The sequence below is a fragment of the Dasypus novemcinctus genome, chromosome 16 (genome assembly GCF_030445035.2).
Source record: "Dasypus novemcinctus isolate mDasNov1 chromosome 16, mDasNov1.1.hap2, whole genome shotgun sequence".
Taxonomy (NCBI): domain Eukaryota; kingdom Metazoa; phylum Chordata; class Mammalia; order Cingulata; family Dasypodidae; genus Dasypus; species Dasypus novemcinctus.
Window position 1 is genome coordinate 79448038 of NC_080688.1, and position 20922 is coordinate 79468959.

The following is a 20922-nucleotide window of genomic DNA, read 5'->3' on the forward strand; positions in this document are numbered from 1 at the left end:
AAAGTGTCTGACATGCTGTAGATATTTTCTTTGGGGGAAGGAAGTTTGGGAGTCTGCAGGTCCTTTTCACATCTTCCATTCTAAGTCTCTGAACTAAGGAGACAGTTGACAATGATTAGAATTTAAGGTTAAACTAAACAACACTTTAAAAGAAAATGCCAGGTTGTTTTTAAGGCAATATTTTAGCGCACTGTAACAACTAAATCACTGACACACATACCCCACCCACCTTGGCAGCTACCTTGCAAAGGCTTGTTCTAGTGTTACAAGAGCATGTTGAAACTTTAAAACATAGTTCTTTCTTGAAATCTATTATGAAAGATAATACATTACAGGACAAAAAACTACAAATATTTAAAAGTATTAATAGAGTATAGACCTCAAACTTTGCTTTCATAAGGAAGGTCCAACTTATTCTTGATAGTATTTTAGTTTATCTATGTTGCTGGATTCTGATGCACCATTTTGTTTAAGATACATCTCAGACTGAGGTTGGCCTGTTATTTTACTTTCTTTTACTGTTCCCTTCTAGCTTTGGTCATACTGGTCTCACTGAATGGATTGCCGTATTTCCCTGGTTTTCTGTTATAAGTGTGCTTGACTTGGGAGTGACTTGTTTCTTGAAACTTTGGTAAAACTCACCCATAAAATGTGTGTCTGATATTTCCTTGAGAATTTAAAAAATATTCTTACTCCATTTCTTACGTGGTTATAGGACTATTTAAGCCATGTTTAGTTTTGGTAAAATTTATTTTTTCTAAGAATTTTCCTTAAAATTGTTTGTAACATTCTTTCTTCAATCTCTGATGAATCTGTAGTCATGTCCCTCTTCATTAATTTTATTCATATGTATGATCTTTCTTTTTTTCTATAGAACTTGCCAAAGAATCGATCAATTAATATTTTCAAGAACCAGTGTTTCGCTTTTACATTCTCTTATTGTGCATTTGTTTTCCATATTACTAATTTCTGCTCTTATCTTTATTATCACCTTCCTTCTGATTGAGGTTTCTTCTGTTTTTGGTTTTGATCCCCCTGGCTCCTAAGTTCTTGAGATACATGCCTACCAGATTTACTTTCTACCTTTTTTTCTGATTTAAGTATTTAAGAATATAAATTTCCCTTTATGTACCCACTTTTATTGTATTCTACAAATTTTTATATGTGGTATTTTTATAATTGTTTAGTTCTAGGAATTTTAAAATTTCATTCCCTTTTTTTCATCCATCAAATGTTTAGGTGTGTATTCATTTTTTTAACATATAAGGATTTAAAATTTTTTTTTATTGAATTAGTTGCATTGTGGTCTGAGAACTTAGTCTGTGATACTGATATTTTTGACATTTTGACACTTTTTTTGAGACTTGGTTTGTGGTCATTTTTAAAAATGATGAAGTTTGTATATATTCATATTAACTTAATTGTTTGTATTTTCCCCCTTGTGAAGAATTTACTGCATGTGGAATTTGGCTTGACTCTGTTATTGCATTATAAGGATTTTAATGTTTTCATGGTAGGGTTTTGTTTGTTTTTGTTTAATATATTTTTAAAAGATACATAGATCACACAAGATATTACATTAAAAAATATAGGAGGGTCCCATATACCCCACTCCCCATACCCCCCACTTTTCCCACATCAACTTCTTCCATTTGTGTGGTACATTCATTGCATTTGATAAATACATTTTGGAGCACTGCTACACAGCATGGATTATAGTTTACATTGTAGTTTGTACTCTCTCCCAGTCCATTCATTGGACTATAGCAGAATATATAATGTCCTGCATCAGTCCCTGCAATATCATTCAGGACAACTCCAAGTCCTGAAAATACCCCCATATCACACCTCCTTTTGCCTCTCCCTGCCTTCAGCAACCCCAGAGGCCACTGTCTCCACATCTATGAAATAACTTTTTCCATTGCTAGAGTCACAATAATTCTATAATAGAATACCAGTAAGTACACTCTAATCTAGATTTTATTCCTCCATCCTGAGGATTCTGGGGTGGCGATGCCCACTCCACCTTTCAATTGAGAGGGGGACTTTGATCCCATATGGCTGATGGATGGGACTCTCGTGCCCGCAGCTGTAGACTCTCCTGGTTCCTTGGTATGGTGGTTTTCTATCCTCATCTCCCTGTCAACTGACCTGGATAAGTCCAAGGAACTGGAGAGTAGGTGCTGCCAGCACCGCTGAGGCTCAGGGCCCAGCTGGCATATGGACAGCCCAGAGATTGAAGGCTCCTGGGCATAAATCATGGTGGGGTTTTATTTCAGGTTATATCAAAATTTCACATTATTATTATTATTATTATTATTATTATTTTACTTAGCATGCTTGAAGACCTCTTTAAAAAGATTGTATTTCAGAGTGGTACGGAAGTCCCTCTTAAGTAAAAATCCCCCTAATAAGTAAGAACTCCAGCACACTATTGTGAGGTAGAAAGGTGAGAGAAGGGAATCTGTTTCAGTTGTAAACAGGAGGAAGAGAATTTTGATGTGGTGTGGAGATCTAATGAAAAAACAAACTCCCCTTTTTTTGGTTTCCTTGTAACTCACATTGTTTGGTCAAATCCAGGAGCTTATTTGTTTAAAGTAATAAGACAAACATATATAGGGAATGATGAAAATCTGTGTAGGCGCACTGCTCCAGATTATATTTAATGAAATATGCAAATGCTTATGTTTTCTTGTTTTGTCTCTGTTTTCATAGGTAGAAGAAGTAAAAAAGCACCAGCACTGTTTGGCATTTAGCTCCTCTGGACCCCAAAGCCAGACTTACTATATTTGTTTTGATACTTTCACAGAGTATTTAAGGTGGCTTCGACAAGTCTCCAAGGTAAGCAACCCCTAACTCAAGAGTTCTGTTCAGCTTCTAGTTGGGTAAAACATTGCTTTCTGCTTTACCCAGTTCTAAAATACAGTTATATAGATGGGTTTTGTTTGTTTGTTTTGTTTTGCTTTCCCAGATGCTGCCAGTGGGGAGCAGTTTTTAGTATTTTTTAAAGCTAGTTTTGGCTGAAAAATAGCTTTTTTCTTTTTTTATATTATGTATTATTTGTTAAGTATGTAATTTTTAAAAATTCAGTGGGTAAGCTGGTATTATCATCATCCTAAAGTTATAGATAAGAAAAATTGATATTGAGAATATTTCAGGGATTGGCCCAGAATAGGACAACTAGAAAGATAAAAAAAACACCTAGAGAATTGTTACATATTTTCCCGCTTCTTCTATTTTTCTTTATCCACAGTCTAATCTTGTTCCATTTTCCTTTCATCTTTAATCTGATTTAACTTTTTTTCTTAATTATTTTGAACATTTTATATTCCCCTGAATAAATAATATCACCATGACCCATGAGATAATATACCTCTGTGTGTGTGTATGTCTTTAATGGAAATCAGAATAACATGAAAATAAAAATAATTAAATGCTGATATTTGGGACACTGTGTATAAGAATGTTTTTTAATCTTATTTAAAATGTGAGATTTTTGTTTTTAAATCTCAGAATTTTATATAAAATGACGGTGGATTACAGTGTTTAGTTCCTTGGTTTTGGGTGTGTTTATGAAATGATGAAACCTCTCTAGGGTGCAAAATCATTACAAAGGAATTTGCTTTCATATTTTTGAATTATAATCCAATTTTTTATCCAAGTTCAAGTGTGATTCAGGGTGTTCTTTGTTGTAATTATTTGTCAAGTGAATGAGTAAGGAAATAACTTTGTGAAACAGCTAAGAGAAAATTAGAAAATAATGTCTTAAAAATCTTCTGAAATGCTAGCCACATTTAAATTACTGTATTTTTCCAATAATGCAATATCACTTAGGAACATTAGTTTCTCCTCTTTCTAGAGAAGAAGCAGTGGGCAGAGTTTGATAGGACTTAGAAGATTCTCCCAATCTAACAGGTAAATGGAGATACTAAATGCACCCTAGCGGAGAAATTGGGAAAGATGACACTTTCCTTTAGAGTTGCATGTGGAACTAAAATGATAATAGTGAATAAATGTATCTGTCTAGTTGTTTTGAAATTACTTTCGTGGTTTCAAATGTGAGAGACAAGTATTAAATAGTATTGTGCCTTTGTATTTAAGTGGTATATGGCTCAAAGCAAAAAGCCAATGGCCTTCATTCTGAATACAATGCCAAACTATGGTCAGAGTCCAGGAAATCTCTATATAGAGTTGTTAATTGTTACAAATAAACTTTTTTGGGGGGAGAATACTTTTATATTTACAGGAAATTTGCAGAGATAGTACAGAGGGTTCATTATCCAATTTCCCAAACATCTTATAATACCAGGATACATTTGTCAAAGCTAAGAAACCAACATTGGTCTATTACTTGTAACTAACCTCCAGACTTTCTTTGGATGTCACTGATTTTTCCGTTAATGTTCTCTTTCTATTCCAAGGTGCAATCCAGGATCCTACTTTACATGTCTTTGTCATATCTTCTTAGTTACTTCTGGTCTCTGACAGTTTCTCAGTGTTTCTGTGTTTTTTATCACTTTGACAGTTTTGGGAAATATTGGTTGAGTGTTTTGTAGACTGTTCTTATATGGGGATATTTTGATCTTTTAGTCTAAATGCAGTGTAATAGTAATCTGCTTTAAATTCTTTTTTGGAACAAAGCCAGATTATAAATTCTTAAAGAGGCAAATAAGAATACACATAAGGCGGTAGACTTGGCCAGTGGTTAGGGCGTCTGTCTACCACATGGGAGGTCTGCAGTTCAAACCCCGGGCCTCCTTGACCCATGTGGAGCTGACCCATGCACAGTGCTGATGCGCACAAGGAGTGCTGTTCCACGCAGGGGTGTCCCCGCGTAGGGGAGCCCTACGCGCAAGGAGTGCGCCCCATAAGGAGAGGCGCCCAGCACGAAAGAAAGTGCAGCCTGCCCAGGAATGGTGCTGCACACACGGAGAGCTGACACAACAAGATGATGCAACAAAAAGAAACACAGATTCCTGTGCCGCTGACAACAACAGAAGCGGACAAAGAAGATGCAGCAAATAGACACAGAGAACAGACAACTGGGGTGAGGGGGAAGGGGAGAAAAAAAAAAAAGAATACACATAAATTATCAAGCTTACCGTGGGATATTGTTTTGATTGAAACAATAATAAAAAGATAATAGGTATTAATCTACACAATTGGTAACTTACTGTTCTAAAGTCAGCAAACATTTATTAAGTACCTTCTATCTGTCAGTTATACATATTATGCATTGAGGATACAGCAAAGAACAATGTCTAATTCCCCTGTCTTGGTGGAGCATACATTGGGGGAGAGAAATTATAAATAAGTAAATAAACAAGAAAGAAAATCTCAAGTAATCATAATGGTATAATGAAAATTAATAAAAGGTGATATGGGGAAACGGACTTTGGCCCAGTGGTTAGGGCGTCCGTCTACCATATGGGAGGTCCGCGGTTCAAACCCCGGGCCTCCTTGACCCGTGTGGAGCTGGCCATGCGCAGCGCTGATGCGTGCAAGGAGTGCCCTGCTACACGGGTGTCCCCCGCGTGGGGAAGCCCCACGCGCAAGGAGTGCGCCCGTGAGGAAAGCCGCCCAGCGTGAAAAGAAAGAGCAGCCTGCCCAGGAATGGCGCCGCCCACACTTCCCGTGCCGCTGATGACAACAGAAGCGGACAAAGAAACAAGACGCAGCAAATAGACACCAAGAACAGACAACCAGGGGAGGGGGGGAATTAAATAAATAAATAAATCTTTAAAAAAAAAACAAACCGTATTTTTTTTAAAAAAAAAGTTGATATGGCATCGAATGATGGGAATGGAGAATCCTCTCTCAGGAGGTGTCATTTCAACTGGAATTCAATGAAAGATTGATTTGAAGATCTGGTGGGTATTGCTTTTCAGGAAGAGGGAGAAGATTGTGTGAAACCTCTAAGAATGGAATGAGGGGGAAAGTTATAGGACATAAAGTCAGAGTTATGTAGGGCTCATATGTTACAGAACAGAGTAAAGAGATTGCGTTTTATTAGTAGAGTAATTGGAAGCCATTAAAGAGTTTTCTTTAGGAAGGGTACATGATCTGACAGCAGGTGTGGTGTGGGGAATGGATTGTTGAAGGGAAGAGAAGCAGGGAAGCAAGAGGTGAGGGTGGCTTAGTAATGGAAGCAATGAGAAGTGGATAGATTGAGGATGTGTTTTGGAGATAGAGTGAAAGGATTACTGATAATTAGATATTAGAACTTGAGGAAAAAGTAAAAGTGAAGAATGACCTCTAGCTTTTTACTTTGAGTTACTGGGTGGATTATAGCCTCAGTCAGAAACCATAGCACTAATTAGAGCCTTTATATTTTATTTGCCCCTTTAACATTATGGAAAAATACTATTCTAGACTTTGAACAGCTTCTATTCCAAAAGTCAGGGCAGAGAAGTGAAGCATGAGAGGTAGATTATCAAATGTCTCTTAAATAGAGTGTGAAAAATGTTGTTTTCTAGCTTGTTGTAGACTACTAATCTGCAATATCCATTGTCTGATAGTATAGTGTTTCTCTAATGAGGCTCTCTAATTATAAAAACCATAGAATGATTCAGACATCAGTCCTCTTCAACAGGAGAACTTGGAGTGTGGGGGAAAGATTATGGCACAGGAAAACATGATTGTAGCAGAATGGGGGAGGGAAGGTTGGTGCTCATTTCCCTTTCCACTGATTATTTCATAGCCAATGGAAAGCTTTTGATAATATAAATGCTGAAGTGAGGTGTAGTGGTATGTAGAAGATAACTCACACACACATGCATACATAACCTAGCTGCAACATACATCTTAAACCTACAAATGCAGACGAGTATTTCCAGGAGGGAAGAAGAGCTTTGATTTAATTACCCTAGATTAACTAGCATAGGATTAACTAGAATAAGAACCTCCATCTTCTTTCCTTTCAGAAAGGCTGTGAATGTTTGGAGAAGCTGTTTGGTATGGGGTGAGTTTCAAAGTAAGGCACACATATATTCTACCATTTACAGGCTGTGTTGCCTTATCCAAGTTTCTAAATTGTAAACTTTATTTTCTGTTAAAGGGAATAATAGTAGTATTTACCTTTTAGGGCTTATAAGAAACGTATGTAATGGATTTATACTGGCACTTTTTTTTTTTCCCCAAAGGTAAAACATTGAATATAATTTATTTTTAAAAAATTTTTTTAATTCATTTTTAAAAAATATTACATTCAAAAAATATGAGGTCTCATTCAACCCCACCGCCCCCACCCCACCACTACCCCCCACAGCAACACTCTCTCCCATCATCATGACATATCCATTGCATTTGGTAAGTATATCTCTGAGCATCGCTGCACCTCATGGTCAATGGTCCACATCATAGCCCATACTCTCCCACGTTCCATCCAGTGGGCCCTGGGAGGATCTACAATGTCAGGTAATTGTCCCTGAAGCACCACCCAGGACAACTCCAAGTCCCGAAAACGCCTCCACATCTCATCTCTTCCTCCCATTCCCCGCACCCAGCAGCCACCATGGCCACTTTTCCCACACCAATGCCACATTTTCTCTGTGGACCTTGGATTGGTTATGTCCATTGCACATCTGTGTCAAGAAGAGGCTTAGATTCCACATGGATACTGGATGCAATCCTCCTGATTTCAGTTGTAGGCACTCTAGGCTCCATGGTGCGGTGGTTGACATTCTTCGACTCCATGTTAGCTGAGTGGGGTAAGTCCAATAAATGAGAGTGTAGGAGTTGAAGTCTGTTGAGGCTCAGGGCCTGGCTATCATATTGTCAGTCCAGAGATTCAAATCCCCTAGATATATCTTAAGCCCCAGCACCAACTACAATTCCAGTAAAGTAGCATGAAAGTCTTGTGAAAAGAGATCCCATCTGTGTCCAGCTCCATCACGCAGAAACACCAGCTCCAAAGAAGGGCCAGCTGACATGGCAGTGAACCCCATCTGCCATGACCATAGAACCTGTGGGTCTCTTTAGCCCTCAAAAGAACCAATACCTGGGGTTGTATCTACTTTATCTGTCTCTGAGACTCTGCTCAGGTGTGCATAAGGGCAATCCTTCTGATATCCTCCAGACTCTTTTTTAGAGACTCATAGCCATATAAACTAATTTCTCCTTTCCATTTCCCCCTTACATTAGTTCAAACAGCATTTTAAACTCCTGTTATTATATGTAGACAGGGATATTCTGCTGGTCCGCGTTGAACCTTTAATTCAAGGTCATTTTCTAGTTGCATCATCAGCTGGTACTTGGTAGTGATCCCTCGGTGCCAGGGAGGCTCATCCCTGGGTGTCATGTCCCACGCTGGGGGGAATGCATTGCATTTACATGCTGAGTTTGGCTTCGAGACTGGCCACATTTGAGTAACATGAAGGCTGTCAGGAGGAAACTCCTAGGCACAGTGCTGCTCTAGGCCTTGTTCTTATTTCAGGCATATAGGCTCACAAGCATAGTCATTAGTATCAGGGGCTCACTGTTGGACCGTCATTCCTTCCTGGTCCTTACTGTTGCACCTGGTCCTTGCCGCTGCTCCCCTAGGGACCACGACAGAGCACCCCCGGCCAGGAACCCAGTACCCGCCCAGCTGTTGTTTTTAATTGTTGCCACTATCAGTATATCCAAACATTACCATGCACCCTGGACATATGCCCTGTATAACTCCCTTTCAACCATATATCGCCTGTCCATAACATCCCATACCAGTATTCCTCCGCTGCCATTGTTGAACCACTCTGTGATCCAAAACTTCCTGAAAAGTGAAGCCCAATATAATGTCAGGATCCCTTACTAGTAAAATGGATGGGTTTAAAGGTTAAATATAGAATACGTATTGATTTGGAAAAATTCTACATCCTATCTTTTTCTTTTCTTTTTTCCTAATTATTGAGCTTCTCTTCACAAGAGCCCTAGATCACAGTAATTCATATATATAATATACAGTACTCCCACACATCCACCATAAAACCTTTTCCCTTCCACTGCGATATTCTTATAACTTTTTCATATCATATTTACTTAAACTGATGTACAGACTCTGAGACAATAGCTTTCAAACAAGGTGACATCTGTGCTTACATTGTGGACCATATTTTAGGATATACAGTTTTCTAAATTTTTAGTTATCCTGTGTTTTACATTATGGTTTACATTATTAGTCTGTTGTCCCCTATTTGTTTTTGGTGTAATATTACATGTTTTATATCCATCTTTGTGTACTCTCGCAAAACTCCTCTCTTACTCCCACATTTACCTTGGTTCCATCCGTTTAACATCCATTTTCCCCTCCCCTTCGGGCCCACAGCGACAGCCAATCTCCATTTCCCAAGGAGCCACGTCCAGAGATACTTGCAACAGTGTTCAGGGCCTGACTTACTCAACTGCCCTAATGCCCTGGGAGCCATGCTTTCTCTCGAGAGATACAGTTCCCTCTTTTTTGATGGCATTAGTCCTCCCCAGGATGTGGGTCCACCCCCACTCTCGCTACTTGGATCTCTATCCAATGGTACAACCCACCCTGGCAAAATGAGCATTCAGACATTCCCCAGGAGTCTGTCCCGTGTCAGACTATCCCCTCTGAGCATCCTAAACAGGTAACCCTCTTAATTATATTTTGATACTGTTTTCTCAGCATTTTACTCTCAACCAACACCTGACACTCTCCTATGTTCATATGTTGCCCCTCCCTCCCCCCATGGCACATTAAGTAAGAGCATGTGTGTGTGTGTGTGTGTGTGTTTGCATTTGCATGCATGTGTGTGTATGAAGGCATGCATGAATAAATAATGTAATTTTATGGCCATCATCGACAGCCCAATCTTTTAAAACATCTATTTTTATGATTATTTTCAGCAAATAAGGACACATAATGTTTAGTGTGTCTGTCTGAACAAGGTGCTTTCTGCTGCTCTCAACACCCATAGCAACTTTTTGGAAAAAGTGATTAAGGATGGTAGATATTGGGGGGAATGGAAACTCAGGGGCTGGGGATAGAGAACAAAACATTTAGTAAATGCAGATTTTACGCAGTGCCTTCCTTTTCTCCAATCTTAAAAACCAGATACACACTTCAACATTTTTCAAAGTTATTGTGGTTAGTGAATCAAAGGGGAAATGAGTTGTAAAAGACAGGTTAGACTGGTTAGAGATCATAGAAGAAATGAATGAGGGAACTCCCCATTTGGGTATGACTCTCCATAAAATATGCCATGCCCTTCTTTCAACTTTCTCTGTTGAGGGCAATCTTGTGATCATGCCTTTTCCTTTAACCCAGCGTCCTGGAAGAGAAAGTTGTGACTGCTAAAAAGAGGGTGAGAATCTTGGTTCATTTGGGAGTATGTGCTTGTGGGGAATTTGGAGTGTAAGATGATTCTGTATTTTACAAGGCCCTTCTACTTCCAACTTCCCCTTTCCATTGTCATTTGTTCCTCCGCATATGTAATATTACATTATACAATTTAGTCACACTCAGGACTACCATGGAAACAGTTTTTCTTTTCTCATTCAGAATCAAAACTTTCACAGAATTGTCTTTCCAAACTGATGCTTAAATGAGGATTCACTTTGATAAAAGCCTAAGGGAAAACAAACAGCAGAAAGGATTCTCTGAGTTTCTGATATTGAATAATCATCTCTACCCCAGGCAGTCTAGAGGACAAAAAAGAGCCAAATTCCAATTATTTGAAAATTAAAATCAATTAGATATATAAATTAAAAGGAAAATTCTTGGTTTTCCATTTATACTTCTGAACTTCAGCTACAAGAGAAGTGTTAATCTTTTTTTCCTAATTTGCATCATTTAATTTTGGGAAAGTTGATAAAAGGTTATTAATTAAATGTGTTCTACCAAAATTCTGATATATATTTATTTATTGTTTTTTAAACTTAACCGTAGCACTAGCATTGCTTGCCAAAATAATACCCAAGGAAGTCTTTGGAGTTTTATTTTGGGTGTGCGACAGCAGTAGATGCTTTAGAGGAAATAGCTCCTTTGGGAGGATTACAATATTATTTGAAAGTCAACTCTAAAATATTAATGCACAGCAAACTTTAAAAATTCAATAAACATCCTGTTGTATGCAGTGTAAAATGGGCTCTGTTTGCTCAACATGGGCACATATATCCAAAACGGTTTTTAAAAGTGGTTTGCATGGCAGTGTTGTAAGGAAAGATGAGGACCATAGCTGAGGGAAAAAAGAGAATTGCATACGAGCTCCTATCAAATATATGGGAAACAGTATAAAAATGCTGACCTAGTTGTTCATGTCTTGGACCCACTTTTTTGAAGTATGTTAGTTTTAGACATATTGACTGATCCTGTGACTACTTTACAAAATTAGTCTTTTATGTGAATATATATCCTCAGTCTTAAAAATGTTTGTTTTTTTATTTTTAATGAAGCTTTAGATCCATAAATGTTGCATCAAAAATATAGGGGGATTCCCATGTGCCCCACCTCCTCCCCCTCCCACACTTTCCCACATCAGCAACATCTTTCATTGGTAGTATATTTGTTACACTTGATGAACACATATTTGAAGCACTCCTATTAACCATGGAATATAGTTTACATTATGGTTTACAATTTGTATGTCTTAGTCGATTCTGGACACACACTTACCCAATTTGAAAGTATGCTTTATTTCAAGAAAGATTAAAAGTAGATGAACTGATTTGGTGTTGTATGTGTATGTGTTTTTAGTTTTTTTACGGAAAATATCAAGTAGTCAAAAGTCGTGATAATACTTTCTATTACCGGCTTAAACCATGACTCCGTTTCTGCGTTATCAACTCATGGCCAGTTGTATTTCATTTACACACCACTCTACTCCTGGTTCCCAAATCTGTATTAGCAAAGGGTTCTTCAGGGAAATAGAACCAACAGGATATACATATATATGTATGGAGATATCATGAGATTTGTTATAGGAATTGGCTCTCATGACTGTAGGGATTGACAAGTCCCAATTCCATAGGCCAGGCAGCAAAGTTGGGAGTGTCAGTGATGGTCAGTGAATTTCCCAGGAGAGGAAACTGGCTGGCTGAAAAAGAAAGAATTCCTTCTGACTGCTGAAATCATCAGTTCTCCCTTTAAGTCCTTCAACTGATTGGACAAAATTTCTCTCCTTCCTGAAGGTAGTCTCCTTTATTAATTGTAGATGTAATCAGCCATAGATGGAAACCAACTGACTAATGATTTAAACCCATGAATTATCCTCACAGTAACAGTCAGTTACTTGATCAGTGCTTACTTGATCAAGCAGTTGTATTCTGTAATGTAGTCAAGTTGACATTTGAATTTAACCATCAAACCTACCTCTCTCTGGATTATTATGAAGCAAATCCCAGATATCTTTTATTTCACCCATAACTATTTATGTGTGTGTATATGAATATATACACACAGACACCATTATATATAATACCAATAAAACCATTTTCTAGTGTGTTTTTTAAAGAATGGAAAATTTAGGTAATTATGGCCAGTTTTACAAATCTTGTGTTTAGAGTACCAAGATTAGAGAGTTGATTCAGGTGTCCAATTCCTGAAATAATGATAAAGCATGCAATACCAAAGAGAATATGCAACAAGAAAAGGGCACTTTGTGAGTTAGTTGCCCTTTTAATTAATTGTTGGATAAATCTAGCACTTCCCTGTGTCACTTGTTCCAAGTGACATCTAGTTTCCTTTCTGGGTGCTCCCCAGTTTTGTTAAGATACTTCATATATCATCTGATCACACTATATATGACCCTTATTTCCTTTGGTTTAGACATTATGTGCAAAGCATATTAGTTATTTCATTGTTATTCACTTGTGAGGTCAACAGTAAAATAACAGGAATTTTTTCCCTCAACTTGGTGTTAGAAATATATTTTGTTAATAATGTAATTGTTTAGAAGACTAAATTGATGCTGTAGTAACAACAAAAACTGCTAATATTTAAGCTGTGTTTTGGTAAATTTTGCCATATAGCAACCTTATGAGGTAGGTGCTAATAACTCTGTGAGGTTGAGGTTGGGCTTTACCTCACCCCTTTTGAGGCAATATTGTGTCATCTCCATTTTACAGATGAGGGAACTGAGGTAGATAGTATAATATATAACCACTGCTTTATGTAGTAATTAAATTGCTCTTCCAGTGTTTTACAGAGTTCTGAAGGGACTAAAAACAAACCAAGATTCAAATAATTAAAATTTACTCAACATAAAAGAAAGTACTTCATATGCACAGTTGTTAGCAGAATCTGGGCAGCTCAGCAGTATAAATGGTTTACTCAGCAATCTATTGACAGGAGTGTGCTGTACTTTGCAAACGCCATATAATCAGTGTACACAATTTACATTGATCATTGATGTTCTTAAATGATGACCAAGAGGTATTTAAGAAATCTAGAGTTTTCGAGTGAATAAAGGCAGAGAGAATTGGTTTCCATGTCAAAGGGACTACTGTTGTCTAAGTCTTTGAAGAGCAGAGAAATATTGTTATACCAGGAACTTATCATATGAGACTAATGAGATTCCTTTATTTGGTCATTTTACGATTTGAAGTTAAATCCTTTTAACCTGAGGAATTAAAGAAATGTAAAAATTTATATCCTTAAGTGTAGTTCCCATTATATATTAACTCATCTTAGAAGACCAGAGTATTTTTAACCCCTAGTATGAAATTTCCTACAACTATTCAAAAAGGTTAAGTTCTTCTACCACTGCTCTGATTTATTATTTTATAAAGTAGGAAATAATGAAATAATTGAAAAAATATCAATACATTCTCTGTGTTAATCATACTTGACACTTGGACGTCAAGGTTTTTCTGCTTTACAACAGTAGCTTATTTATTTATTTATTTATTTGTTTGTTTTTAATTTCTCTCCCATTCCCCACCCCCCCCTCCCCAGTTGTCTGTTCTCTGTGTCCATTCACTGTGTGTTCTTCTGTGACCACTTATATCCTTATCAGCGGCACCTGGAATCTGTGTTTCTTTTTGTTGTGTCATCTTGTTGTGTCAGCTCTCTGTGTGTGTGGCGCCATTCCTGGGCAGGCTGCACTTTCTTTCGTGCTGGGCGGCTCTCCTTACGGAGCACACTACTTGCACGTGGGGCTCCCCTACATGTGGGGCACCCCTGGATGGCAGAGCACTCCTTGCATGCATCAGCACGACACCCCTACATGGCAGGGCACTCCTTGGCATGCGTCAGCACTGCGCATGGGCCAGCTCCACATGGGTCAAGGAGGACGGGGGTTTGAACTGTGGACCTCCCATATGGTAGGCGGACGCCGTATCCATTGGGCCAAGTCTGCTTCCCAGTAGCTTATTTCTAAGAGTAAAATGTTTGAATCAGTATTTCTGTTATTTCTTTTAAGAGAAAGTAAGACTATATGTTTTTGTGACTAGCTATCTTTTCCCTTCCCCTTTGTCAAGGGATTGTTTCCTTTAGGTAGCTCAGTTATGATGGACTATCAGGAACATGCTCAGGTATTGTATTCTAGAGATTATTTGTATAGTTTGTCAGTAAGGAAATGGGGAAGGAGCTCTGAGTTTGGAGTTGTTCTCCATCCAACTTGAGAATTTGTGATTTTGTGTGTGTGTTACTGAGAAACAGTGGGATTTGTGTGTGCAGTGGGGTTTGAGACATAACTGTTAGAATGACACTTAGTGATTTTGGAAGGCTTTTGGTGCGATTTCTTCTGAGCCTTTTACACTTGTCGCAGATTCATGAAGAATGAGGTACCAGGTTCCCATTCCAGTTTAGGCTATGAAGTGAGTTCATAAGACAAATATAATAGCCCTGCCTTCTCTTCAGTAGTTATGTCCAAGACTCTGCACACATGCCTGTAAATACATCCTTTTTTGTGAAGTGAGGGGAACTATGGATTAGTAGCTTGTAATATTTGCATGGGACTCTGAGGTTTATGTTTGCTCTGTATACCCTAACTGCACCATTGCAGATCTGTTATTGTTCTATGGTTGTTTCGATTGCCTGTGTCCTCAAGATGCTAAGCCTTTGAAGACAAAGACTGCATCTCTCCAGTACCAAGTAATGCTTGACTCATAAAAAGTAAATAACAGATGTATATCAAATGGTTTAGTCCAGTGAACATGAGTGCCCTGTGGATGCTGGTTTATCATCCTCATCCCTATCCTACTCTGTTCTCTAGTGGAAAGAGAAGTAGGGGTTCCTAGTAGCCTCTTTTAAAAAATAAGATTTATTTTTCATTTCTTTCTCTCCCCTCCCCCCACCCATTGTCTGCCCTCTGTGTCCGCTTGCATTCTTGTCAGCGGCACCAGGAATGTGTCTCTTTTTGTTGTGTGATCTTGCTGCGTCAGCTCTCTGTGTGTGTGGCGCCACTCCTAGGCAGGCTGTGCTTTTTTTTGCATGGGGCGGCTCTCCTTACAGGGTGTACTCCTTGTGTGGGGGGCTCCACTATGCGGGGGACACCCCTGCATGGTATGGCACTCCTTGTGTGCATCAGCACTGCATGTGGGCTAACTCACCACACAGGTCAGGAGGCCCTGGGTTTGAACCCTGGACCTCCCATGTGGTAGGCAGATGCTCTATCAGTTGAGCCAATTCTGCTTCCCAGTAGCATCTCTTATAGTAAATATGTTTCTGTATTATTATAGCCTGGTGCTAGAGCATAATACAGATGATTTTTTCTTCTCCAGCCTGCAGCTCTCTTCACATTCCTTTATTCTTTTTCTTTGGTCCCTTATATATTTTATATATGTGTATATATATATATTTTTTGTGTGTGTGTGTATATATATATATGTAAAAACATATATATATTTTATGTGATTCTCATAGCCCATAATACTGAAATCATAGTTTTTTCCCCTTCCTAATTACTCTTGCCCTCGTAGAATCCCATCTCTGGTTATTGATGTTAGCCTCTCCAGATTTCCCTTGCTTGTCTTGGAATTGTGTGTAAATTTTTATATTTTATTTTATTTGTTTGTTTTAAATATCATTTAAATCTTAAGACAAAGAAATGGGCAGGTACTATAATTTCAGGTAGAATTTACTAAATCAAAAATTGGCAGTTTGATATTCTATTAAGCTAATTTTAATGCTTATATCATAATTCCATAAAAGGTGTGTTTGCATTTTTAAAAAAAGATTTATTTACTTTAGTTTTCTTCATTTATATCCCCAAACCTCGAGATGGTTCTCTTGTCTGTCTGCTCATTGTTTGCTCACCTTCACCAGGAGGCACTAGGAACTGAACCTGGGACCTCCTACGTGAGAAACGAGTGCCCAGCGGCCCAAACTACATCTGCTTCCCATGGGCTGCAGTGTCTGCTGGCTTGTAGCATGATTGTTTCTGGCAAGGCAACATCTAGTTCATTTCCTGCCTGGCGGTGTCTACTTGTCTTCTTTTTTAGGGGGCACTGGGACCTGAACCTAGAACTTCCCAGGGTGCCCAACTGATTGAGCCACATCTACTTCCCTGCATCTGTTTTTAAACAGATACCATGAAATGTTAATTACTAGTACAGGATTAAGAAATGAAATGTCACTATGAAAAATCTGGTAGGGTCAAATTAAGGCATTTCTTATAACTTTTAAAAGAGATTATTTCATGTTTTGGAGTAGTGGAAATTAAAACTTTTATTAAAATAAAAACGTTTATGATATAAAGTACTATAAAACTATTAAGGGTAAAATTGAAATAAGTTGTTAGAATGTTTAATTGATAAAGATTAATAAACAATATTCTAATTTATATTCTTCTACTTCTTGCCTTCCCAAAGTATTTTTGAGGAGGTAGAAATTAAAACTAGGTCAGTTGAGGTAAATAATTGTTTACAGAAAACCAGTGAACTCCCTGGAGATTATCCCTGTAGCCAGGGGCATAATTTCCCAAGCCACTGAAGACTAGGCCAGAGCAATTATTGACTCATAATGTGAGTTTACAGCAGTCTTTTTCTTTACACCAGCAGAATTATTTGTGCTATTTCAGCTGCTTTGACCAAGCCTTTCAGGGCCATTTTGCTTAATTTTGAGCTTACCATGCACATAATAAGGAACTATACAACATCACTAAAGTATAGAAGGATGAAAAATCATATGAATGTTACTCTGAAACTTCCCTTGCCTAAAGTGAACCATCAAGAATAATGTGTGTAATGTAGAGTAGAATCCTATTGCATGATGGGATAGGTCAGGGAGAGGGCAAATATATTGGTTTAGAAATGTAGCTCAGCTTGACTCAAAGCAGAGACATTTTTTTTGGCATAAGTGTCCTGAGGGTAGACAAAGAAATGACAGGGAAATATCAAGATGAGTAACATGTTAAAAAATTTGTGGAAGCCTAATAAATAATCTGATAATTTTGTTGCTCATGTAACTAATTTTATTTTTACCCTGCAATATTTGTTGAGGAAAATATTTGGGAGTCCAATGAACTTTTTTCATTTAGCTTATTTGGAAAGTAAGACAAGTTAAGAGGGTATTTATGTTCATTTTAATATTACTCCCAGAGTATATAGGTTCATGGAGGGAGGGTGACTCCCATTTAATTCACTATAAATTATCAGCCTTTTTATTTGCTTGATTGATTGTTTGTTAATACAGACTAGCAGTGGTTTCCCAAGGCAAGATAACCTTGAACTGATCTTCTAAAACTTGAATCCATTCATGTGTATTTTATTGGTGGCCTTGAGCTGCATGACGAGTGTAATGTTCTGCATGTTTGATTGAGCTTCATCTTTATAACTGCTCAAGGTATCAGGGTTAGTAGACTATACTATGGTCCTTTTTCTGTTTTATAGATTTATATTACCTCTAGTCTGGATATTATCTGGGGATACTTAGTCTACAGAACCTCCTGGGTTTTTTAAAACAAGAAAATTATTATTTACAGCAACTGGTTAGTTGGTTGGAGTAGCTATTATTTATTCTACTTTAGAGATGATGAAACTGTAGGACATACAAGTGAAGTGACTTTTCCAAAGCCACATAGCTAATGTTGCAGAGTAGTTCCTACACATCCCTGCATATTGTCAAGCTTGTGGCCTTTCTCCTATATGTCAAGTTGCTTGGGCCTAAACTTTGTATCTTCCAAGTACAGTAACTTTTATCAAAAGGGTTTAATAGTCTAATTGTAAAATCCTTCTTCTGTAAGAAAGATTTGAGGCTATTTCTGTGCATGCCTGTTGTTTTCACTTTCTTTCCAAATTCTTGTAACCTTTTAAAAATTTGGTTAGGCACTCACAAGGTAGCATCACTGTGCCCAGTTGGACAAGCCTATGAGATCAGAGTGGTATAGGACTCATGTTGTCAAGGAATGATGCCCCCATAAGGCTTCACCTCTTCTCTGAAATCTTTATTTGGTTATAAAATGGTCTTCTCTCAAGGAGGACTCACTGTCCATCACTACCTTGTCTTCATTCCTAAGGCTTAAACTTATCCTAGGGACTATGTCTAATCTTCTTTGCTCTGTTCCAAGGGATTATATTATTCTTTTATTATGCGTGTTGGAAGAAACTGCTTTCTGATGAGTTCAAAACTGTGTTCGAGGGCTTGATCTGATGACATACTGTTAATAGTACAGGTTCTTATTCAGTGTCTGGATGTGCTACTTCTTTAATAATGTGATCTCGGCAAAGTTATTTAACTACTCTGTGACTCAGTTTAACACTCATCTTTAAATAGAATAAATTCTTAACTATATTAAGCTGTTGTGAAGATTAAATATTATGTCCAAAGCACTTAGAAAAGTAGATACCACAAAAGAAGCACTACCTAAATTTTAACTTTTATGGCTTTTACTACTATTTGAAAACAAAAAGAATAATATAAGGCTGCTTGGTCTGAGGTGTACACAAGTGGCTTTCTGGTTTCTCTTTTCCCTTCTCTTCCCTCCGTCCCTCCCCACCCCTCCCTCCCCTTCCCATTGTTTGTTTTTTCAAAATTTGCAAATATTTTAATTCCCTAGGTAGCAACTTATCTGTGCCCTGTGATAATATCAATCTTAGCAAAAGAGGCCATGCCTGTTTTAATGAATGACAGTCAGGGTCCCAATTTACAAAACTGAATACAGTAACATTTTTTAAAAAACTTATTGAAGTATATCACGCATACATAAACATACATGAACAATAAGTATATAATAGTAGTTGTGAACTTATAAAACAAACATATATAACATCACACAGGACTCTCATAACTCATCCTATCACCAATAACTCGCATTGTTGTTAAATCTTTTTAACTAATGATTAAAGAGCATTGTCAAAATATTACTACTGAACAAAGTATTTTTCCCCCAACCAATCCTATAATTATTATCTTTATATCATTTATATATGAACATACATAAACAAGTATATAGTAAAAGTTGTGAACTTACAAAGCAAACATGCATAACATCATATGGGGTCCCATACATCAACCCTCCACCAACACTTTGCATTGTCATGAGATGTTTGCTACAAATTATGAAAGAATATTGTCAAAATCTTACTACTAATCATAGTCTTTATCTTACATTTGGTGTGTTTTTCCCCCAACCCACCCTATTTTTTTTTTTCAAATATATTTTTTAGGACAGAAGTTGTGAACTTATAAAACAATCATGCACATGTGCAGAATTCCCAAACAACACCCTTCCATCAACATACCACAAAGTGATGTGTCATTTGCTACAGATAAAATAATATCATCTGATTGTTACCATTTCCACAGTGTACATTTGGCTCACATTCCCATACTGTCTCATTATCAACACAGTACATCTTTCGCATAGATGCAAGAATATTATATTATTACTACTAACCACAGTCCATAGGTCATTCCAGCTGTATTTTTCCTGTGCTTCTCCACATTCCCAACATCCTGCAGTAGTGATATACATTTGCTCTAGCTCACAAAGGGCATTCTTGAATCTGTACCATCAACCACAATTCTCGCCCACCTCTTGGTTTACTGTGCTATCCACTTCCTAGATTATTCTCTAGCATTCTTTCAATTGGCATTTATATAACTAGATTACCATTTTCAGTCACATCCTCATTTATAAACTAGCTGTTGCTCACTGTGTGTTACCATCCACTCTGTACATTTCCACACTTTTACAGTAAAGCTAATTAAAACTTCTACATACATTAAACATCAGTAGTCCACTCAGTCCTTCTCTCATCTCCTTTAGGAATCCACCACCTACCACCAGGTCTTGAAGATATTCTCCAATAATTTCTTCTAGAAGTTTTATGGTCCTTGCTTTTATTTTTAGTTTTTTGATAATATTTTTTATGAAAAAAATCATAAAACATAAAAATAATTTTAATCATTTTAAAGTGTACTGTTCAGTGGTTTTTACTACATTAACAATGTTGTGAAACTTTTACCACTATCTAATTTCTTATTCCCAGATAGAAACCCTGTACCCTTTAAAGTGTCACTACAAATTCCCCTCAGACCCCTGCAAACGAAGACTTTTATTTCTTAATTAACAATCTGTGCACCTTTTATTTCCTTTTCTTACATTATTGAACTAGCTAGGAAGTCAAGTGCATTTAAATGAACAGAAGAGGTAATTGTCCTGTTCCCAATTTCAGGGAGAAAGTGTCCAGTTCCTTATGTTTAAATATGATGATGGTTATAGTTTGCAGATATTACTTATCAAGTTGATGAAGTTCCCCTTTACTCTTGGTTTGTTGAGAGTTTTTAAGCATGAATTGGTGTGGGATTCTTTCAATGTTTTTTTCTGTATTAATTGATATTATTGCATAATTTTTCTTTAGCCTGTCAATATGATAGATTACTCTGATTGATTTTTAAAATATTTTTTGTAGTATATTCGTTCTTTTTTTATTTATATTTTTTATTTATTTTCTAATTCATTTTTTAAAATATTACATTAAAAAATATGAGATCCCCATGTACCCCCCCCTCACCTCATTACTCCTCCCCAT

The 20922-nt window shown here is 37.3% G+C and overlaps 1 protein-coding gene across 1 annotated transcript in view; it reads left to right on the plus strand.

Annotated features, from left to right (window-relative positions):
- Positions 1 to 20922, plus strand: part of PHLPP1 (PH domain and leucine rich repeat protein phosphatase 1) — a 280844-nt gene that overhangs the window by 144837 nt on the left and 115085 nt on the right. The window contains 1 exon segment of the mRNA XM_058277856.1: positions 2716 to 2841. Coding sequence (XP_058133839.1) covers positions 2716 to 2841 — 126 coding nt within the window.